The 23,343-nt window shown below is 50.9% G+C and overlaps 6 protein-coding genes across 6 annotated transcripts; 4 read left to right on the forward strand and 2 right to left on the reverse strand.

Moving 5' to 3' along the window:
- Window positions 1-47: 47 nt before the first annotated feature.
- Window positions 48-1,427, reverse strand: JMJD7 (Bifunctional peptidase and (3S)-lysyl hydroxylase JMJD7; the record flags this gene model as incomplete). The annotated part of the gene is made up of 4 exons (XM_014691275.1): window positions 48-144; window positions 346-775; window positions 880-1,040; window positions 1,180-1,427. The coding sequence occupies 4 exons, from the start codon at window positions 1,425-1,427 to the stop codon at window positions 48-50; spliced, it is 936 nt and encodes a 311-aa protein (XP_014546761.1).
- Window positions 1,428-2,742: 1,315 nt separating this feature from the next.
- On the forward strand, window positions 2,743-6,243 carry SCAP (Sterol regulatory element-binding protein cleavage-activating protein; the record flags this gene model as incomplete). The annotated part of the gene is made up of 3 exons (XM_014691274.1): window positions 2,743-2,774; window positions 2,863-5,255; window positions 5,327-6,243. 3 exons carry the CDS (start codon window positions 2,743-2,745, stop codon window positions 6,241-6,243), a joined length of 3,342 nt encoding a protein of 1,113 aa, XP_014546760.1.
- A 3,592-nt stretch (window positions 6,244-9,835) lies between these two features.
- G6M90_00g095710 (uncharacterized protein) lies at window positions 9,836-10,777 on the forward strand (the record flags this gene model as incomplete). The annotated part of the gene is made up of 1 exon (XM_014691273.2): window positions 9,836-10,777. One exon carries the CDS (start codon window positions 9,836-9,838, stop codon window positions 10,775-10,777), a length of 942 nt encoding a protein of 313 aa, XP_014546759.2.
- Window positions 10,778-11,722: 945 nt separating this feature from the next.
- On the reverse strand, window positions 11,723-13,048 carry G6M90_00g095720 (uncharacterized protein; the record flags this gene model as incomplete). Its single annotated transcript, XM_014691272.1, has 1 exon — window positions 11,723-13,048. The coding sequence occupies one exon, from the start codon at window positions 13,046-13,048 to the stop codon at window positions 11,723-11,725; it is 1,326 nt and encodes a 441-aa protein (XP_014546758.1).
- Window positions 13,049-14,058: 1,010 nt separating this feature from the next.
- On the forward strand, window positions 14,059-14,837 carry G6M90_00g095730 (uncharacterized protein; the record flags this gene model as incomplete). Its single annotated transcript, XM_014691271.1, has 2 exons — window positions 14,059-14,276; window positions 14,429-14,837. The coding sequence occupies 2 exons, from the start codon at window positions 14,059-14,061 to the stop codon at window positions 14,835-14,837; spliced, it is 627 nt and encodes a 208-aa protein (XP_014546757.1).
- Window positions 14,838-22,438: 7,601 nt separating this feature from the next.
- On the forward strand, window positions 22,439-23,112 carry G6M90_00g095740 (uncharacterized protein; the record flags this gene model as incomplete). Its single annotated transcript, XM_014691270.1, has 2 exons — window positions 22,439-22,459; window positions 22,543-23,112. The coding sequence occupies 2 exons, from the start codon at window positions 22,439-22,441 to the stop codon at window positions 23,110-23,112; spliced, it is 591 nt and encodes a 196-aa protein (XP_014546756.1).
- Window positions 23,113-23,343: the final 231 nt, after the last annotated feature.

Consider the following 23,343-nt stretch of genomic DNA (forward strand, 5'->3'; position numbering starts at 1 on the left):
AATGTGCATCTTGCATAATCAGCGAATCTATGTAAAGTCTTTGCTGCTCAGTCCTCGTCCTTTGTTTTGCGAAGTATACCGTTTGCCAGGGCCTGAACAAGAGCGGCCATGGGGTAGGTTGGTCCACTGAACTCCATGTCGTACCTTTAAGACTCCCACGTTAGAAAAGCCAATCATGAAGTCGTGCATGTATAACGCTGGAACTTCTGAACTTTTGACTGACCAGTAATTTATGGCAACGACAAACCCTTCTCCACCCGGTATACTAGATTGACTGACTTTGTGATACCTTGTGATTTACAAAACCCTTAGTTCCTGCAGCCAAAAATAGGGCGGAAGACTCACCACATGGCTGGTAGATACAACATGTCTCCGGGGTTAAGAGTAACTCGCATAGGTTTTGCAAATCTAGAGAAGGCAGTAGAATTTGTCTGCGGATCGTCTGGGTCCCAAGTCACAAAAGGGACGAGGTCCGCCCCTTCATCAACGCGAATAGAGAGGCCCGTCTCGTCGCGCACATAGGTAGCCGGAGTAAGCAAAGCCTCATTCATGCAAGGATGACAGACTGGCGGTAACAGGACGAAGTGTTTTCTGCCAATTACTTGCACAAATATGTTCTCAAAGTTATCTTTATGAGTTGCTGTTACAGACCGGGAGTTTCCTATCCACAAATTTACTGCGTCAGGACCCCTCTGAAGTGCGATGCGGGCGAATGGAATGTCTTTCTGGGCGTCTGGGAACAAGCAAGAGTACTCGTCTCTAAAATTGTCATTTTCTGATAACCCTCACACATCAGCCGACGATCATGGGACGATGTTGTACTACCTCCTGCCTGGAAGGGCAGGATAGCTGGCAGAATAGGAAGACAGAGAGACTGACGTGTTTGTGCATACCACACCTCTGAATCCTCCGGGAAAGTTTTGTCCATTTCCTGCTGCGTAAGGTATGTAAGGAAATCATCAAACATTTGAGATTCCTCGTGAGGCTTTGCTAGAACGGTCACTCCATCTTTTGGCGAATACGTAGGCGCATCGGCATTGCTGGAAGCTTGATTAGGACGAACCCCATTCCGTTTATAGTGTAAAAAATGTGAGCATTTGGCATGATTCCATAGCCATTCGCAAGGAGCCAGCCGGAGAGAAAAATAACATTGAAGCAACAAAAGAGGGCTATACGAACCCGTGAGGGGTAACGGCAACATTGACAGTCTGCCCAGCTAGGGCTGATCTGAGGTATGTCGAGGTCCATTCCCTTGTAGCTTTCCACGATGATGCCGCTCCCCGTATCACGAAAGGCGAATTTCTAGAGACAAAACGCATAAACTCCAAGGGACTGGGTTCCGAATCAAGCTCCTCGATGGTGGAACTGTTGAGTTCGTTGAATGTCGAAATCAGATCTCTGAGCGCAGGCTCAATTTGTGAGGTCATGATGCGCTCTAGTGTGCCGCGTTATGATAAATCTGAACTTGACAATATACAAGAAGATGCAATCCCTAGTCGCGCCTTTGCACAGACATTTATCGCAGCCTACAGCTTGATAGACTACTTATAATACAGGATGGTAGTATAATATCGCGGTCGTGTTTTCGTGGGATCCATTGTTCAAACTTGCCCAGTGGGGGCTGGGGGCTGGGCTGCCTGGTACCCTGGTGGTTTAGAAGTACATATACTACCCGCTTCGTGCCCTGGTGCATTTTTGGGTACATGTACATTGTAGTAACCAGACGTGACTTCAATGTTGTATAACACTCGATGTCGCTTAAAGTGCTTTCTGCCCGCTGCCTCCAAGCCAAGCGTTCATCAATGCCTGGCTGTGGTACACATGCACGTAGCATCCGTGTCTGGTTGCTGTACCACTCCGTAGTTCCAGGTCCCGCAGCGGGCACCAAACGCTTCAGGTTGCATTGGAGCTGGAGGCAGCGCTCGAGTGGACTTGACGCGTTCGGTTTAGATACCACATGGACTCTGGGTTGAAATATGGTCGCTGCAACTGGGAGCCCTCCCTTGGGGTTGTGCAGTTGACATCTGAACTTTAGACACATTATCGACGATCCGCGAGAAACCCTGTTATTTCTTCCTCCGCCTCCAGCGAGTCATGTATCACCTACCCAGGTCAACCGTCAGCCAAGCACTACCTGAGGTACCTGGCAGGTACGGTGACATTTGAACCCCCGTTGACCCCTCCCCTGCTGACTTCCTTCAACCTTCGGGTTGTCAGCGCTGTGCTGTACCTGCATGCCTCCAGGTCGAGCCCAAGTGCATTGCCCTTGTCAGTTTCAGACGAACCAGGGCTGACTGACAGCATGTGTAAAATTGATACTACCGCGACTACGTCAGAATAAGGCGTAAGGGCTTCGTCCTCCTATTAACCGAGACTTATGACAGCGCTGTACTCCGTACGTGACTGTTTAGTCCTGGGTTTTCACAATCCATCTACATCAGAAACGACGGCATGTCAATGCCGCTGTCGCGTGCCGCATGCCAGCCTCAAATCTAAGTCAACACGCATACTTAAGTAAGCTGCTGCCCGCATTGCCCAACACGGCGAGAAGCTCCAATCTTCGCACACCCGTATCAAACCCACAATACTAATCCATACACAAACCAGGCACCTTCAGTTAATGCATTACCATTGGAATCTTTGAATATCCATCAAGTGCTTTGTTTTCAGCTATATGTACTAATACCGGCCTTGGCGCATCAACTGCAATTGCAGATCCTATCGCATGTTCCACATTGCGCCATGATCTGGTACTTTCTCTATCCATTACGAGGGTATGTTCCAACCAACCACCAACCATGTTCGTGGTTGCTGCCCATCAGTGTATCCACGCTTTGATCAACTCGTTAACAAGGCTTCTAGGACCACAGAACCTCCGGACCTCGCACCGTCACATTCCCTCCGCCGTGGCTTCGCTCGATATGGCCGATATGTCGCCGGCCATGTCGTCACTGCTGTCTTCATCTCGGCAACTGTAGCCACGATTCTCATCTACCCCATCCCATACCTATTTACTAGCGATTTTGTTAATGGTGCCTCATATTTGCCTCATCATGCTTGGACTGTGGCCCAACCGCTCACATATGACGCCGCGGTAGAACCAGACATAATCATGAGGTCTATCTGGGTTCATTCTAGCTACATGGAAGCTCTTAATGCTGACTTGCTCGCATCAGCGTTGGAACTTCAGAACGAACTGCTAGGTGAGACCGAAAATTTTAGTCCCCGAGACGCGCCAGACAATCTGGCCAAGCACCAAGACGACGACCAACTCTCCCTGGCTCAGCGTGACGCCTTGCACATTTCGAACGGCCTCACCAACCAGTCATGGTTTTTTCATTCGCCATTGCTGTACTGGTATAGCTCCCGAGACAGGTTGCTGGCAGACCATGACATCCTTTCCACCATCAACGATAGGAAAAACCAGTCCAACTTCTCCAATACGACGCTACGTCACTCGGTTGTTTTCAGCGGCAAGCGCTTTGAAGATCGTCGACTCGTTGCTGCTGATGCTATTGTTATTACTCTTCTTTGCTTGGGGGACTCCCCCGTTGGCCAAGAATGGGAAACGAAGGCTCTATCCTTGCCCGAGAAAGTTTCTGACAAGTTTGACGTCTATCCATCTGATGGAAGGTACGCGAGGAGTCAGTTGTACGAATTCCAATTTCGGCCCATGTCGCCTCAAGATATCCTTAGCCTGGCGTTTGCGTACGGTTTTGCGGTGCTATATTTTCTCATGAGCCTCTCAAAGCTGCGAGCAGTCAAATCGAAAATTGGACTCATTGTAACGATTATTACTCAAGTAGCCCTCTCTATCATGTCGAGCTTCACAGTTTGCGCTATATTCAATTTCGACTTGTCCCGCATCCCACAGGCGGCATATCCTCTCGTTGTGCTGTCTATGAGTTTGGAGAACATCTTTCGACTCATCAATGCGGTCATCCTAACTCCGTCGGAGGATAGCACCAGTAATAGAATTGGCCACGCATTTGGCCAAACTGCTCATACTGCTCTGGCAAGTTCGCTGCAGAATGTCTTGATTCTCTTTGGCCTATCGCGTGTGGTTTCACCAGGGGTATCGGCGTTTTGCATCTTTGCCGCTGTCGCAATCGTTTTTGATTTCTTTTATCTTTCTACCTTCTTCTTGTCTGTCCTCAGTGTTGACGTAAGACGCATGGAGTTAGGTGATGCTCTTGCAAAGGCTGCTTTGCGACAAAGTAGACGCAAATACCAAGGCAACGGCCGTGGCCCTTTGGCCGATGGATTCTTTCAAGGAAAAATTGCTTGGTCAACCCGGATCGCGGGGACCGTGATCATGATTGGATTCGTTATTATTGCTCAGTGGCATTTCTTTGGCGATGACAACATGTTCCGCAAACTTTTGCGACTTTATAGAGGCACTGATAGTAACCTTCTCCGAACGCCAGATTTGTCAGTGCTGAAAGGCCTACATCAGGCTAGAAGCCATACCTCATGGTTGAGGAATCAAGACCATGAGACAGCCAAGGAAATCATTCGGCTGATCAAACCTGGAGCCTACAGCTACGTGGCTAGGGTTTTTGAGCCCCTTGTTTTTGTTAAGCGAGACTCAGATCGAACACCTCACAGTAAAGAACCTACACTGTTACCCGCCGCATACGATTTTATTCATCACCAGCTATTACGCTTTATTGTCATAGTTGTTGTCATCGTTGCAGCTCTTCGATTGCTCATGAACTATCTTTTATGGGGTGAGGATGCTGAGCTGGCGAATGGCGGGGAGCAAGATGACACCCCTTTAGTCTCGATAAAGTCTATGGGAGGTGGCCATGTTCTTGACGTCGCTTTACTGAGCAAGTCCAAAGCAGGGCATATCGTATCCGTAGGCCTTGACAGAGTCATCCGAGTTTGGAACATTCGACGGGGAAGTAGTTACGTTATTGCAGATGGAAATGATGCCGAGCTGTGCCCGTTCCCCATATTGGGCATGTCGATTGGCGGTAACTCGACTTGGCTGGCGTTATTATCGACATCCAGAGTATCATTCTGGAATCTTGCGGAACAAAGATGGGGCGAGTCTATGCCTTTGGAAAACTGTTCGCATCGGCCAGCCGCAATGTTTTTCGACTCTACTCCTGATACCGACAAGCCAACCATCCAACTAGTGCACCACAACGGCACAATGGTCCAAGTGACCGCTGGGACGCAGATTCCTGAAAGCGGAATTTCTATCTGCCCTGAACCCCTGGCACTTGCTCGTTCCCTCACCAAGAAGTGTGAGTTGAGCTTTGATCTTTGACTCCTTGTAGTATTTAAAACATTTAGACTAATTATTATTGGTAATTAGGCGATTCTGGAGTGATAACATTCATTGTCATGGTCTCCAAAAAAGGACATGTCTACATTGGCAACCGACAAGAGTCATCATGGACCACCCATCTTTTGGATTTGAAAATCTCAGATGCTGGTGCAATCTCCCAAATCGTGCCATTGTCTCCTCTCGGCGTGTTCGCACTGGCAGCAAGCGATTGCGTCTACCTTGTCGATGCCGAAGTGAGAGAGGTGCTGCGAACCCTCCTCACCGAGAGAATGATCTCTAGATCTCTCCAATGCACCTATTCGGGTCATGCTTCCAAGCCGGGCATGTTGGGATTAGCATCTCTGACATTGTGCTATGTTAAAAGCGAGACGGGCGACTGCGTGTTGCAGGCCTATGTTCCCGCAGATGACTGCGAGGTAATTCATCTTCGGAGTCCCGATAGCAAGATGAATGGTGATGAGTGCAGTTTCGAGTCAGCAAAGGAAGTGAAAAAGCGGGTTAAGAATCCGGGAACGTGGCATTTGCTCTCGGATGGTAGTGTAGTTGGCATACGGCGAGCGATCCAAACGTACAACAAGATCAGCAACATGAACTCAACATTGCGACGAAGGCGAGCGACCGGGCAAAACAATCAGTATTCATTTGCAAACTGGGAAGTATGGGCAACTTCACCTTGCGATAAACCAGACCTGGAAGAAAGCCGACCTCTCTTCGAACTAGGAGATGAGTCAAGTCATTTGGTGGTGTCAGATTTAGGACCGAAAGTCTCTGTAGGTCTTCGATCTGTTGCGTTTACATTTGGCAATGTTATCAAGCTCGTGACGGCTGGTGCTCTAGAACATTATGATGTTGATCCCGAGAATAACAGCTACGACGCGTTGATGAATACGTCAAGTCGGCGCCGCAAACCAGGACAAGCAGCAAGGATAAGAGCATCGAGCTGAAGGTCGCGCACTGGTGGAGAGTCGTTGACCTAAAAGGCCTTATCTTATTTTAGCCACCACCGCCTTGTATTATATTACAACTGTCTACTACTCCGGCGAGGCAGCATGGCCGAAAGGGAGAGGGGCCACGGCTGTCGTTAGCATAAATTTAATACTTCAACCTGCCCAACTACCCGAACTCTGTACCTCCAACATTTACGGGAAAAAAGAGATCTTATAAACGAGGTAATATTATATTATGCCTCACTCGGGTGTAGAAAAAAACAGAATGGGATATGATGTATACAATGGTACCAGTGGTGTGATGTTGAAATGGTGTCACGGCCGCAGCGGACTCGGTGTCTTTTCCCCGCCCTGGATTCAACACATGCATAAAGGCCGCGGATACGGAGTGTTCTGTACCTCGAGGACATTCTCTACCATGGGTCAAGTCCAAGATCAGGAGGTTGCAAAAAAATGAGGAGGCTGGGTTCGCGGTACGAGTGAAGGCTACGAGCTCCGTGGCCGCATGGACTGCGGCCACCAAGCTGGGTGGGCAATCAAGTACTAGTATTTTACGGAGTATGTATTTAAGTATATATGCACAAAGGCCTTTTCGCCTGTCCTCCATTCGCGCCCGACCCCGTATTCCATCCATACCTAGGTACTCCGTACTTGGTGCAACGCAGTCGCACAACACTACAAAAGACAGGACGTCTCTTTATGCTTTTAGATAGACTGTCTCAGATGGACGAAATTGACGGAGGCTGGGAAACGGTGGTGGGATTTCTGTATTATCGAGGTCGGCTAACTTAGGACGGGCAGGTGAACCATTGAAACGACTTCTGATTTGCCAATTCCTGGCAGACGGTCAGCCCTGGTTGAGAGAGGGGCGGAATTGGGAAACCTAGGAGTGAAGCGACTGGGGGACTTGGGACTAGTGGCCGAGGCGCCAGGGTTGGATGGACAATGTCCTGAACAGGGCGGACCTGGTCCAGGCCTGGAGGATCTTGACAAGACAATGCTCAAAGTGTTGACTGACGGACGGCCAGACGAGCCAATCGGCGTGGGCATCGAGGCGTTGTCTTGGTGTTGCGTCAGACACACACAAGAAAAAAAAAAGACGGGAAAGTCGCGGCAAGAATGTTGTGCGCATTGAATAATAATAAAAAAAGATGGGTGACGGTGTTGAGAAAAATCAATGTGTACATCCAAAGTACTCCGTAGGAGGTGGTATCCTAGGTGCCTCCATCAATGTTTCCACGGAGCCTGGGTACTGAGAGTAGTGGTACGGAGTATTGTACATATTGTAAGAAGCGCGTCACGCTGCTCCAACCATAATGTATGTATGTATGTACATGTCGGCTCAAGGGTTTAATTGTCTCTCCCATCTCATCTAACCCCTGGCTGCGCTTGGTCGCCTGGCCGAACGCGAGATTACCAGATGGCCCAGCTTCGCGCCGCTGAAGCCGACGACTCTTGCTTCTTGTCAACATGGATGATACCGGACACTATATATATATGTATATTACACAGCACTCGGCACGCACATTGTCTGATCTGATCTCGGCAGGTCGCCTGCCCGGTGAGCGCCTTGCCCTTTTACCCTCCGGCGGCGCTCAAGCGCCTCAAGTGCTACTCCGTATCGCAAGTAGCTTGCGGATCCGCGGCACATGCTCAACTCAACTCTCACGGCTCACGGCGCACGAGTCAAACTTTTGGTCCAACTTGAACTCGCCAGTCGGCTTCCCTCCGCCCTCGGTCGAGTGACTACGCGCCTCCTGTTGTGGTCGGTCTTGGTCCTCGACCGTGCTCGAGGTCAATTGAGTCGCCGGCACGGAGCTCTCTCTGTATGTATATGGACGGAGTAGGACGCACCAGTTCATACCCGAACGCGTCCAGGTCAGCATTGAACTGGCCCGAATGAGCTGGCCGACGTCAATTGATTGACTGATCCAAGCCTGACCAACACTGCAGCTTGGGAGGTGCGACGTTTTCAAGCTAGCTCTCGACGGCGCGCTGTTCCTGCCCTCTCGCCATCGTCCGTCGCTGACAAAGTGAAACGCTGGATTCAAGCCGCCGCTGCGCAACCCGAAATTGCGCCTCGTCCATCCATCTATCTGTCTGTATCGCCGCCGCTGATCCGGGCACAGCTTCTGGAAGTCGGTGACAGGAGCCCGAGGGAAAGAAAGCAAGCAAGCAAGCTCCAATGGCGCATGCTGCAACTTTTGTAAGTTGGCTAGTCTCCCAGTCAGTCAGTCTTCTACGTCAATCCACAATAGCCGATACCTGATGGTACAAGTCGCATACACGTTGGTTGCGCCGCCTTCCGCCTTGTTTCTGCTCGCTTATGCTGCACCGTGGCTGTTTTACCCGATCAGAGAGATTCTGCTCATCATCTAGATGGTAGACTCTGGGCTCACCCTCAACACTCAATTTTGATGCATTTCTATCCTGTCCCTGACTGACGGTGGTGGCCCTCGTTGACGAGTGTCTTTGGAGGCCGCCGATGCACACTGCCTTGTTCATGTCAAACGCGGCAAATCGAGCATCCCAATTGGGGGTTTCCCTTGATGAATGCATCTCAAGGACCAGAGACTCGGTACCTACTACCCGAGGACAGTTCCCACGAGTGTAGCTCGCAAGCTTCTGGTCCTCACCGCCCCCATCCCCCTGGTAATACCGGGCGAAGTTAATCATGACCTGCGCCGGGGCTGTGACAGGGGACGGACGACAACGAAGCATTGGATTCTACCTATCATTGCTCCGACTCGTATCCCAACGTCCAAGCCCGTCTCCTCTCTCCACCCCTCTTCCGCCTCCACGATGACGGGATTATGTTCAGGGCTTCGGTACTCGGGGTATCCCAGCGGCAAAAGCTAGCTCGCTAGCAGACCATGTCTGGCCTAGGAATTGCATCGCACCGCCCTCCCCCGTTGGTTGTCTTTGCAAGTGCTGGCCTATGTACATATGTTCGTGGCCAGGCTGTTTAGTGTTGCCAGACGCGGGAACCGCTAGTAGTTGACATCTACGTAAAGCCGGACACGAGACGTTCCGTCACGCCAGACACTTGGCGGTCAAGATGGCAGACGGTCCTCTGCATTGGGTTGACGACCTACTTTACCCAAGGTCGAGGAGTCCTCAGTCCTCAGTCCTCTCTCCCGGCGCCTGGGACTTAGACTCCCAATATTCACTCAAGTTCCATTTGTCTCCAGCCCTACCTGCACTCGTGGCCGCCCTATACCTTCGTTCGTCTCTTGTGATCCAATCAAGTCACGCCAGCTGTCAAGCTCCCTCCCACATTGGAATAACCCTGTTATTTCTCGTCTTCTTATTCTCAAATCCTGCGTTGGACCATGTCAGCCTCCTTCTGAACCTGTCTCTCCTGGCATGCAAGGCTGCTGGCTCGCCCATGAGCCACCCACCTCTTTCTGGATTCAGGTCCCGGTAATTGCTTTCACTTTCTGACCATAAACTTTACTAGAAACCCGTTGAGGGACATGTTCCTCGACTTGACACGGCTCCAACTCCATCAGCTCGGATTGCCACGGTTCAAAGCCGACAGCAAGAATCTGTCGTGGGACGAAGCACATGCTGGACCCAGCCCGACTGGATGGCGTCGTCCGAGGTTGACCAAAAGTTCTTGGGCAGGCTGGCCAAAGCCGTCGAGCAAGACAATCCTATGCTGTCGTCAATACTCTTCAAAATTCTTGGCTTGTCGCTCAACCTCGCCCATCAGCTGGTGGCTTCCAAGAAATCTCGAAGGCCAGACCCTGCCACATCGCCCTTGTTTCTCAAACGCATATTGCATATAATATGGCTGTCTCGCGAGGGATTGAAAATGCTCCAGGAATGGGTCATCCCAATGGTTGGCAACCATGTCGAGTTAAAGGTCTTGGCCTATAAGCTACGCGCCAGCTTCCATCACATCTTTGTTCTTTTTCACAACCACCCTCCAGTCTCCAACATGGCGAGCTGGACGCCAGAGGCGAGAGAAGCGGCATTGGCATCAGCAGCACGAGCAGAGGCAGAGGAGAGGAGAGGAGAGACGTTTGATGGGGACTTGCTGTCCAGGCCGTCGTCTGTCCAGCCTACCCATCCTTTGGAAGGCGGGCCTGTTGGACCGCCTCCAGGGTTTGAGGCTCATGTGGCCCTGTTGCCACCGTCGTTTCTGCTACCGCAACAAGATTACCTTCCTACGGCCCATCACTATTTCCGGGAAGCTGTGAAGCTTGCAGACGAACTGTTGTGGGGCTCTCATTCATTACGACTATCAGTAAAGACCGAATACGCTGCTTTTCTCTACGAGTGTGCCCACGATGCTGAAGCGAGCCGTAAGCTTGCCAAGAATGCAATTGAAGAAGCTTACAACGCAACTGAGGGCGTGGATGATGACATGTTCCACGACGCTGCTGAGCTTGTCACCGTGTTGGGCAGAATGATGAAGCGAGGCCTTGCTTCGTCAAATAATACATTGCGAAGTAAAGTCCAAGTATCGAGTCCTGCCCTTCTCGTCAAACCAACTCCTCCGCCAGGGATGGAAAACCCGATTTGATGTACGAGCCCCCTCGTTGTGTAGCGTATCATACAGGGCTCACTCACCCCCTCCCTATCAGCATATCTCTCACAAACAGAGAGCATTATTAGAGCCAACTTCAACTTCGTGCTTCAACCAGTCATAAGAGACTTGTTCGACGAACTGGGAGCTTTACTGAAGTTACTGACGGTTCTTCTACAAAATTGCCGATTTCCCCTTTACACAAAGGATTCCACAACTTGAGGTATATATCGAGTACCCTCGACTTTTGAACCGCGCCGTTCCCGGCGAAAGATATGCGGCACAGGATTCATTTTTCCGAACCAATCATGACATCTTGCTAGCAACATGGTCTACCATTTGCGGCTTTCCGCTATAAGATGTTCCATTCTGAAAAATACATTTTGGTATTTTCAACCTGCGCCCACTTTGTACAACAGCCACATTACATACTTGCATTCGTACGGGCGTCGCTGTTTTTTATTCTTTTGATTCTCGGGGGTGCAGATCTTGAGTGCTCCCCCTTGGATATATTCTGTTGTATCTGGGACAAAAGAAAGCGTCGCATTCTGCATATAGAAGGAGCATTATCTTATTCTTGTATTTACATGTCTAATATGACAGCAGGATATGCACATATGCGCTCGGCTGTCGAAGCCCTGCAGTCGTGGTTATTCTCTATTTTATTTCATCAACTACAGAGCACTCCGCGATTGAATGCGCCTAAATCTTGTTAAGACAGCATATTTATCGTTCCTGACTTCTCAAAATACCTATCAACCGTTTCCCGCCCAGTGGGGTTGTTCTCTGTCCAGAACTGATGACTTTGTAGTCACTCACTCTTCCAAATGCTGCGCTTACGGACTCGGACGCCGAGCCTTGGTAACCAACGCGAGGTATTGTGCAGGCGTCGAAGGGGTTCGGAATCCTTTCTTCTTTGCCCCAACAATGACCGCACCCTCATTAGTCCTCTACTCCCATTGAGACGCTGTCAATCCACTTTTCAACTCTCTCAGCCGAATCTTCGTGTTGTACAGCGTTGGGACGATCTTCCTTTGCAGCCCATTCTCCCTCATACCAGTCACGAAGAACTGCAATGGGCACATCTGCACCTGTGGCATTCATGAAGTTTGCCTTCATTTCTAGCAGTTTGTTTGTTGTGTGCATGCACGCAATGGTTGCGAGCACAGCGCGATCCCGCTTGGTCAAGTGCTCGTTCTGCCCGACATCAGCCTCCGCCGGGTAGAGAGTTTTGTAGACATGAGTATAAAGATATCGTCTCTGGCGTCTGCGTTCGTCTGTGGTGCAAAGTGATTCAGACAATGTTTCGCTGCCGGACAGATTGTCCTCGTTGCACTGTGCCTCGCAAGTACCAAGCTTGACCCCCTTGTTTTGCTGAGCCACCCTGCGATTGCGGTCGTCCTTCTGATGTTCCAGAGGACGTTGGTTCATCGTTTGCTTTATGGGGGGTTGTGACCTTGCTTCCTTCGCTGGGGTTACAGCCTTGCCCTGTTCAGCCTTGGCATCAGGACTCTGGCCGGCCCCAAGGTCGCCCTTTGTGTCGGCGTTGGTATCGGTGGCATATTCTTGAGGTTGTTGGTCCTTGATGGCCTTCCAGCGAGCTTTAACCTCGGCTTTGCCACGATTGAGAGCCTTCCCGATATCGGCCCAGGAAAGATTATCTGTCGACTCCTTCATACCTCGGAGCCGGAGGTCCTCAGATACAGTCCATTCGGACTGGTCGTTGCCCTCGGTATCGGCATTCCCGTTTGCCTTGGAGTCTACTTCCTGAGTCCTGGACGAGCTATCAACAGTGTCGACAGCAGAACCTGTTTCATGGGAAGTTTCAGGCCCAGAACCTGTCTCGGCCGTAGTGGCATTGCTCTCGGACGATGCGTCCGACTTGGAGGAATTCTCGGATTTCTTATCCTTTGCCTCGTTTTTCTTGCAAGAGGGCTTTGTGTCGTTGGAGTTGCTCGTTTGGGAAGAAGCGGCAATACTTGCCGAAACGTCTGAAGAATTGGTGCTGGCTACCTCGGGCGCAGCCTTCAAGCACTGGTTACCTTTTTTAAGGCAGTTCTTTTTGCAAGCTGTTGTCTGGCGGTCCTTCTCGCAAGCGCTGGCAGAGTCGTTGTCGGTGGTGCTTCCGTTGCTGGTCCCAGTACTTTCGTCCGTAAAAGAGACTGCAACATCCGCATCAACTGATTTGGCAGAGCACGAAGTATCAACTTCAAGCAGCTCCCCATCTCCCGTGGCGGCGTGATGGGAAACGTCAGAGTCCTCCCCCATGAGTAGCGAGTGCTAGAGAGACAAGCGTGGCGTCAAGATGAAGGAGCCGGTGCGATTAGCGAAGCTCGTAATATTTACAGCACCACTTATACAGCCTTGGCTTGCTGAGAAGAATCAGGAAGATGAGAATGGACGGGCAAAAATGGGGTCGTATATTGCCAGGGATGACTCTCTGGGAAATGAAGAAAGCGGAAGAAGATGAGAGAAGGCGAATAAGAGACGTGGTATTAACTCAGATAATCTGTCACTTGTGTCACTCGTGTCGCTTGTTTAGTACTGAGGGTTTTGGAGAACAAAATCACGTTCTGGCAGTTCACAAACGACCCGTCTGTTGCCAGCTGTCGAGGGCTTACAAACGTGGAAATCAGAGCTGCCTCTGCATAATATTCACATCATCTGCATTGCCTGACGAGATGACTGCAAGTGCTTCCTATTGTGTTTCCCTGTGGCACCGAGTCACTGATTGGCCCCGTGGTCACTGCGCGGGTGCTCGGATCATGATTCAACAATGCGAAGCCTCCCCAATCTGTAGATTGAGGCCGCATCTTGAATGGGATACAACGGTCGGGCATTCACAGTAGACCCCATGCGACGTATGTATCGAGTGCCTGAGACGTTGGGGAGCTGGTTATTCATGTCGATTGGCCAAGTCTACGGGGTATTGTACACCACACATGTTCCAGCATTCAGGCGTGGAGAGGCCGATTGGGAATTACGGAAGACCGAACGTTGCAAGAGTTGCTGTGGCGTCAACCAGTTGTCCAATTGGAATTTACAAAGACCAGCTTACTCATCCAGAAACAACCTGCGGCCTATCGCCTTATCCATGATGATCGTGATGGGCTTCAGAGCAGAGAAGCCGAATCTCGTCTTGTAAAAGATCTTTCAAGCCCGTCCCTGTTTGCATAGCGATACACTCTTCTCCATAGTCCCGGTGCGCAGTAGTAGCCAGACTCACCATCTCAAGACAAAAAGCCTCGGCTGACTTGAGAGGTCCCCTCGACCAAAGGATGGCCCTCCCAAGCCTGTCTCCCGCCCATGAGCAGGCACTGCGACTCATTGATGAGGCTCATTCCGAAGACCCAAACAAGGTCGACGGGCCAAACGGGCCCAAGACAGTGCCGTATGAGCTACACTACGCGCAAAAAATGACGAGGTGGCTCCAGTCTCGATGCCCAGAAGCCTCACCAGCCCTCCAGCTTGCCTGCAGGGCGCAGCACTTCCGACGGTACGTCTTCAATTAAGCTCACAGCCCTGTTCCCAAATGCCCCAAAGAATCAAATGTAGAGTTTTATTTCTATCGCAAAACGAGGAAAAATTAAAAAAAAAAAAAAAAAAACCACAGCTAAGAAGGAACGCTTTGTGTCTTCAAAACAATAGATGGGAACTCCCTCGATCTGCCTTCCCCATGACGCGCCCGGGCTACCTGACATGGCGGGCCAAACAGAAATCCCAAGCCGCCTCTCGCGTCTCGGCGCTCCTCTCCTCGCCAGCCATCCAGCCCGCCCTCCCAGCCGACGAGTGTGAGCGAGTCGCGGCGCTGGTGCGAAAGGACGGCCTGTCCACCGACGGCGAGACCCAGGTCCTCGAGGATGTCGCATGCCTAGTGTTCCTCGACGACCAGTTCGACGACTTTGAAGCCAAGGCGGAGATGGACGAGGACAAGATGGTGGGCATTCTGAGGAAGACCTGGGGCAAGATGACGGACGAGGGAAAGAAGCTGGCGTTGGCTATGGACCTCAGCGAGAGGGCAAAGGTGCTCATTGCGAAAGCTCTAGAGGCTTCGTAGGAATTTGAATTCCCGATTTGCTAAATCGCTGCTTCTCCCTTTTTTTTTTTGGGCTCCGTTTCTCCCTCATCCTGTGAGTGACTGATGGACTGGTTTCTGTGTCGGGAATCGCGGCTCATCGACGCCGTCTGCTGCTCACTCGCTGACGCTGGAACGAGAATGGGACAAGCGGCAATCCAGGACAGAAAACTAACACTAGCGTCATCTTCTTTTATGCGGTAATAGCGCCGTGTGATTTCTATTCTTTCCCCTGAGCGGCCGGCATACACGTGTCCCCGGGGCCAGGGCAGACTTGACTACGTACTTCATCAATGATGGCCCATTCACAACTTGGCCAATTCGCCAGGTGCTGCAGTACGTGGCTGTACAATATGGTGTTGAGTCTTGACGTGGGGAGACCAGATGGCGAATTAGTCTCAGGGGTAGTGGCCCTTCGATTTCTGCCGCTCACTCCTTCACAAAGGCCAGTTGATGAAACCGGGCAGTATGGGTGCAGGACGCTCTAAATGGCGTCATGGCCAGCTCATTCGAAATGGCTGCTCGGTATTGCGTACTTCTTATCGGTCTGATCTTGGGAACTATCAGTGTGCTACGGGACATTTTACAAAGACGAACCGAGCATGTGGCGCTAAGAGGAATCCTGGAGGAAATCTCAGGTCATATCTTATGCAAAGATCAGCGCAAATGTAATCTAGGACCCTAGGACAAGTTTCCTTGGCCCACGAGATTTGCTCAACTGCATCAACACCGGGTGCGTACTGTGATGAAAATATCAATCGTTTGATGAGCCCAATTTCAATACAATTTCGTAAATTCATCCTGGAAATGCCTAGATACTGGACGCTATATAGCGATTGCAAATGGAATCCCTTCATCGTTCTTCATAGTAGACCAAGCCGCTCGAAGTCTGAAGACGGCCAACTTTAGGAAGCGATATAAATTTCCCAGCTTCCGTGACCCCGTTAAATGGGTCAAAGCAGAAAGAACAATGTCTACTTGCACTGTTCTCAGCTATTTCGTGTCTTGGGGCGGCCGCAACGCTCACCTGGACACCTGGACCCCGACTTCATGGCGGTCGTCACCCAGGCGCCGATTTTGCTCGACAGGGCGTAGTGTCAGACGACGGGATTTCCTTTTTTTGACATATCGGTATGCTATATATGACAAGGCACCAAAAATAGTCAATGCCGCTGGAATCATTCGCAATGAGTCGTGTTAGTTACGATAGCATGCGCTTCCAGCAGGGGCCATACAAACCAGCACTTCCAATTGCTATTCCAACCATGGCTGCAGGGGACTCTGTTAATGCGCCTGAAGATGTAATAGATGTCGAGGGGCTGTCAATTGCAGTTATTACGGATGTTGACCATAGCCTCGTCTCACTCGAAATGTACAGACTTGAGCGTGTCGTGGGAATGCTGCTTCTGGTGGAAACACCTGATATCGTCGTCTTGGATTGCGGATGAGATGTTGATGACGGAATAAAGGTTGTAATTGGATCTAACGTCATGGCATTGTCTGTTCGGGGCCTTGCCGTAGTATAACGGTATATAGTGTCTGCTTTCGTGTCCGAATCACAAATAAACAGGGAATACCCGTTGATATCAGGGTTACCACTGAATATATCCGTCTTACAATATGGAGCGGCTGAGGCAACACTTCAAGCCGTAGAACTTAGCACATCACACATCGAAAAGGGAGTTGCGAATGAAACAAGACGAGAAGAGAAAGCGGGAAGGGTGTCCGAACCAAAGCATGGCCGAGTTCGTTTCGACGCCCCCTGTTACTGCCCTCTTGTCGAGACATGTCGTATGAAGAGAGCAGATTCCCCCTGTCGGGTTCCAGCAACATCCAATGACACTATTAACGACATCTATAGCGCATCTCTGACTTGGCTGGCATTTGAGCGGGTAATCTGTCAAAAAATCAGCACAAAGCGCATTGTCTAGCCACATTTCAAGTCCCTGTATCCTATGCGCACCAGCATCCCCCTCGATCCAACCGCATGTCTCTTCTATCGCGCGTCGAATTTCTTGCCCGGGCAGGACAGATGCCATGATGGGAGAATTTGGATGCAATTACTGTCTTCGGGGCTGGAAGATTGAACATGGCGAGCTCATACTCGTGGTATGGGGAGTTCGCAACCGCAAAACAGTTGGCTACTGCAGACAACAACCCGTGCGTGGCATTTAACAAAATATGAAGTGATGGGTTCGCATAAACAGTCTTATGTTCCTTGGGCTGTTTGCAAAGCATTGACCATGCTTCTTCATGTTTGCTTTGGGCTGCGAGGAGTCATACATACTTGGTCATATGCATCAGATCTGTTTGCTATTCCTTGGGCTGTTCAGTCAGTCACTGTCAGCGCCCCTGAACAACATCTACATCTTCGCCGTCAAATTCACTTTGTTTGTGTGGTGAATACCGGGGCCGCTGTGAGAGGAATAATCAGCCATAATAAAGCCAGCAGCTCTTCTCGTCTTCAGGTGTCTCAGTGCCCTTGGCTCCAGGATTCGGTCATGTTTTCGTCCCCAGCTTGGCTGTCCTGGAAAACCGGGCAACACGACATGAGAGTGCAACACAAACCGCTGGGCACCTAGTTGACCAGTCTTCTTTGGTTTGCGACAAATAACTCGCCACTTTGCGTGGCCTCAATAGATATACATACGAGTCGACCCTTGCCTCGACAAGGCTCCCGCTCAGCCCGTCATGCCGCCGGAGAATTCATTTTTAGTCCCAGCGTGATTCCAGGGGGACCATGAAATCTGATCGAAACGGACAAGGCTGCTCCGATTATGACAGATAGACCTCGTTGGTGGGGTGCAAACAACACACCCCGATTGATAGCTCCTGGCCACTAAATAACCCTGGCGTCACTCGGCTGCAGATTTTGCAAAACAGAAAACATTCAATCTTCATCGAAGCCCTTTCCAACTGCTTCCTTGACCAGCTGAATGCTGATTGTGAAGAGTTGAGACGACTTCTCGCTTCCTGCTTTCCTGACGATCCGTCCTGTCTCACAACTGAATGGCTGGCCACCACTAGAAGACGCAAGCACGTTGGAACTAATCCAGAACGGTACGATGCGCATGAGAGATCAGAGCAAGAGAGACGTGGCAGAAACATTGCCCACTGTCTGATACCCAGAAATTGCTTGCTCTTCCTCTTCTGGGCTCCAGTCATATCATGATCAACCTCGATGGTCGGCAGAGATACAACGAGGCGCTTGCTGGCTTCAAAAGAGGCTAGCTCCGGTTGGACGGCCGGGTGCACATCCCTGTGATACTCGTCCAGATGATGACTTGGAATTTGCAGTAGTATTGGGGAACAGATTCTAGCCTGGACTTGCCGCGTCGAGTTACTGGCACTTGTTATGTTCTGTCTCAGTATTGATAGCTATACCTTCTTCTCTCATATGCTGAGAGAAAATGAGGACTGGTGTTGCTGACTTTGGTGTCCGCGACACCCAAAAATGTTCCAATATTGGATAGACTTTGTATCGTGCAACTCCGATGTGTTGAGGGCGAAGTTGCTGGATCCAAGAGCGATTGCAAAGACTTTGGCTTAGCTCCCTCCAATGCGAGGTTTGGCTAGAGTTTGATCTCCAAGTAGCGGAAACAGTTGCCACTGGACGAATATATTCTCGAGTGGAGTGTCGAGAGCTCCGCTGTTGGTGGCAATAGTATTAACTTGTTTGGCTTGGACTTTCTTTTCCTTTCTGGCGAGCCGGCGAACCAAGATTCGGCAGCGCGCAAAGCAAGACCGGGGTTAGTCAATCTGGCCAAGCTCTTAACAGGATTACAGGGGTATCAACACTGGCCAGCTGAAGAGACGGGCATGCCGTGGCACATCAATGGATGTGGGAAGGGGGATGTGACCTGTCGCCCTTTGCCGGAGATGCGCTTACAGTGGCGGTTGCCGACGCTCGGGCTGCCTTTTGCCATGTGGAAGGCGGCTTGCGTGTGAATTGCTCGGCGAGCTCACTCTTTTGCTAGCACTAGGTACCTGGCTACTAGGCTTTATTCTGTTGTACTGTATTGTACTATATTAGCATTGCATACTTCAAATATATTCTGCCCGAAATTGCTTAGGATATGGGTAGAGCTTAAATCCGACAAAGAGTAGGGGGATAAGCGCACCTAGCAAAAACTGTCCGGTAAGCCCGCCGAGCAATGCACGCTTGCTTAGTGCGGTTTATGGCCCGAAGCATCGGAAACATTCCCTCTCTCACTTCTTGCCGAACCCTTCTTCCAGGGAACATCGTCCAAGGATTCTGAGTTGAGTGGTGTGGCCATCCCGAGAGCCTGGCTCAGGCGTTGAAGGTCTCAAGGTCTCCAGGGCACCTGCAGGGCCGGTCAATGCGATTCGATTTGGTGCCACAAATATTCAGGCAGTACTTCCAAGTTCGTAGAGTGGGCAGTGTCACCATGCGCGCATGGAGTGTCTGGTCGATTTTGCCGATTATCGATCGGCATGGTCGTCCCATCAGTTCCAGATACATGAGGTACTGTTGGGCAGTTCCTGCAGTTCGGAGGGCTATCAACGGGTGGGATGCCTTGGCAATGAGAGCAAGAACAAAAAATAGGAAATAAAAATAAAAATAAAAATGGGTAAGTGCTTCAAGGTCATCACCTGGCCGGGGGCCGAAGTGCGGTGACGATCAGTCACAATTTGTCTCGTCAATTCTAAAGTCGAATGGCAGTACGGAGTTAATACTACCAAGTCGCGTCCCGACTACCTAGGTACTTAGGTACCTACTAGGTACCTGCATACTAAGTACTTTTGTTTCGGTACCGACCAGGTAGTAGTTGTAGGTACCGCGTAGGCTGAGACCAATGCTTGTCGAAATCAGGGAGGAGCGACCGGTTGGCAAATGGACCGTCAACTGGTGAGAGTCGCGATAACCTACATGTCAGGTGCGGATTGCGACCACCAAATCACCACACAGCGGCATCCCAAACCACCACAGTCGGCGCGGATTTTGCGCGCTAGGACCCAGGGGGCATTCAGCAGCCATTTATGCCGGGGTCCACCTATGAGCATCTGTCAAGTTCAATTGACACTTGAGATCTGGCTGGCTAGACAAGCGCGCGGTGCCTCGCCCTCCCGAGGCTTGGCTTCTTCCTACAAGGATTTGGGGGTTTTCGGTGGTGATGACATCAGGTCCCGTCGCTCACGACCGGGTCTCGGAGATAAACTCGCAAAGAACATCAACACGAGGAAGAACAAGCATGTTGCCAACTTCGCTTATAATTCCTTTGCTTAGCACTGACACCTCAGTAGCTGACTCGAAGAGCCTGTGCCGCAACTCTTCACCCTCAACTCGGCTCATCTAGATTACCAATGAAAAGAGAGGCCGTAGGGAATGCGACTGGGCGATGATGACCAGAAGGGGCCACCCTTCTCTTGAAAGTCTCAAGATGGCATTGCTTGCTCAAGTCACGAATCCTGGGCGGCCTGAACAGGTGGGGCTTGGATTTGTTTGACCTGATTGTACGGAGTACTTCGTACAACCAGATCTACAGGTCGATTTGATGGTGCAACTGAGTCCGAAATCGACCGCTCACCAGAGTCTTGGTCGCCCGTCACACCCATGTGCTGGCTGTCAGCTGGGCCACAGACTACTAGGGAACACATGCAGCCACTCCCAAATCGCTTCAAGGACCCTTATGTAGACATAGACGCGGGCCACCAACCCTGCCTGCGTCTCCAGCTCGATGCCGGCACGCACCCCTGACCTGGTCGCCCTGTCAAGGCCAACGTTCCCTGCCCGCCGCCGGTTCGTGGCCACTGCTGGGCTAATTAACAAATATATGGAATCAGTCATTCTCCATGGCTTTGCCAACTTGTCTCATTCCATGCTGCGGTGGCATCGGCCTTGGCCAAATCTGGGCGGGTCGGAGAGGAGAAGACAGGACTGTGAGCAGACGTTGTCCTTTGGCGAGAACCCGATTACACAGCCAAGAGCTGTGTGATGCTACGCGGACATGTGCCACTTCGATCTGTTATCGAGGTTCGATGTCCTGTTCCATGATGCGATGTGCTTCGATTGACGAGGGCCAGAGTAACTACCAATCGGTGAAGACCAAGAATACGTAGAGTAACAACACCTTCAGTGAGACCCTTCAGCCGCTGTCAATGGGGATTACACAGGAAGCGACAAGGTTGGCTGTGGTTGATCATGTTGGTCGCCAGCCATCTCACCTGGTTTCTGCGGCCCCAGCCTGGGGTAAGAAAAAAAAAATCAAAACGACGAGCCTATGCACATGCCGAGGACATGGGCAGTGGATCAAAAGAAACACCACTCAGCATCCCAGAGGATGGAGACTACGACCATCGTGGATCACGACCCAGCCACGGACCACGAAGGCTTCCGCGCGGCTGCCTCCCTCCCTGACTCCCCACCGCTCGAGTGCTACCAGACTACTTGCAGCCTGAGCACCTCGCGTCGCAGAGGCCTCGTGCCTGCGGTCACACAAACACCAGACACAACCATGGTTCCCAGGCTCGCCTACACTCCCCTGTCGCCCTCGGTTTGCAACTCTGTTCGTCTCGTGTTTCATTGAGCAGACAAACAAGGCTGAAAGCGCAGGGAGTGGTAACTTGCAGGGGTGATGGATCTTGGCTCGGACCACGCTCCCATGTTCCCATGTTCCCATGTTCCCGGGTCCAGCCAGTCGACGCCACTCCATCTGGCCTCCGTCTCCAACCCACGAACTTGGGCACCTTTTATACATGCCGGCATGGGCCAATCTGGAGCCCCCCTAGTAGCAATACCTGTGTCTGCCATGCTTCATACATACATATGTATTTTGTGATTCACTTTTGACTGTCCTCCTCCCCTCTCCAGTCCCGCTCCCCCTGGTCTGAATCCATATCCGCTATTGTTCGCATCTCGCCCAGCCGGCTGGCTCCAATCACAACCCGCCATCGAACTTGTGAATGTCTCTCCGACTGCCGTATTTACATTCATCCAAGTCTAACCTTCAAGACGTTTCACCGCACATCACTGCTCACACCCCTCTGCCCTTCTAGGCCCTTCCACGAACCCCATTGCAACTCTTGATACAGAGGCAGGCGGACATGAGAGTTTCCATGACACAAGGCATAAAAGGATTATCGCGCCACTCTCTTTGGCAACACATTCTCAGCAACTGGTATGATATCTTACCCTGGGGCATCTATCAATATCTCTTCGGCTCTACAAGTAGTCAGCAACTTACAACCTTGATAGAAAGGAGTGCCTCTCGGACTTTGTCATCTACCTGCCGGGGCTCCTTCCGCATCATAGAAGTCAGTGCAGGAGGCGCGCCCCTGCTTTTGACTCTTGTTTGTAAAGGGAAGCTTTCTCAACAATATATCTGCGTGTCACGCACGGTGCTTGGGTCTTTTCGCTGTTTCAGCAGTGTCTTCTACATATAACTATCCGATTCCCAGGGCCCAGGACGTTTTTTTTTTTAATAAAAAAAAATTCAGGCTCCTATTTAATCGGCCCGTGGGACCCTACGACCACAAATCACCTCAGTCGACAGTTATGTGTATCGCTGGCACGAATCATTAGCTGTTCTAATTTAGGAAACATCGTAATCCCTCCCTTCGACATGCCCAGGCAATTTCAGCATGTAAGTTTGTACTACTTGGTAGTTCTTCTCGATCGAACGGCGACAAAAATGGGCACCAACTGACGAGACACATCATCTCACAGCCCTTTCAAGAATCCCAGTTTGATATCTTCGAGTGGTACCCGAGATTTCAGTCCTGTCACAGATTCTTCATTGAGCATGCTCAGCACACCAATCCTGTACAGGCCGTAGCAGCCTTGGTAAACATCCAACTACCATTTGAAAAGATCTCCAATCAGAGTTCCGCTGCCACGCCAAGTTCTTTGTCTTCGTCGGGGGCAGGGCGCGGAAACGTAGCCCTCGTGCCCTTCATCAGACGACTGGTTGCTACGGGGTTTGATACACCCTCCATTCTGCTTGGCTTTTTCGGCGACGATTGGTCTGCAGGAATAGGTCCTATTCACGAACAGGAGCGGAGAAACTACCTGTTTGCTGCAAAGAGCGAGACATGGCTCAGAGTCAAGGCTGATTACGACATGGAAAATGGGCAGTCCGTTCCCTTCCTCCGCCCACTTCAAGGCGTTACCGAGAAGGAAATCGTTAACGCAGAAGCCAACTGGAGCGATTGGCTGGCAATGCAGGACTGGATGCTTGGACCGAGAGCACCACCTGGAGAGAATGAGTCGCATTCATCAAGGGGGTCTGGAGACTAAGGGGCAGGACCTCGGCAGGCTAAGAGTATTGCATTTTTACTCTTATCTGGAAGCGGCTCGGGTAGGATTTGTGGAAATTTCATGATGGGACTGTGCTATACGCTCTTTTTCTAGAAAATCGTTTTGCTTATACTGCTCGCAATTGGCTCTCTTTCGTTTTGGCGGAGAGGCGTTATACCCCTTGGTCAGGCTGTTGAGCGTATGGCCATGTCCGAACCGTGCTCCAGCAAG

Source organism: Metarhizium brunneum, chromosome 6 (genome assembly GCF_013426205.1).
Source record: "Metarhizium brunneum chromosome 6, complete sequence".
Taxonomy (NCBI): domain Eukaryota; kingdom Fungi; phylum Ascomycota; class Sordariomycetes; order Hypocreales; family Clavicipitaceae; genus Metarhizium; species Metarhizium brunneum.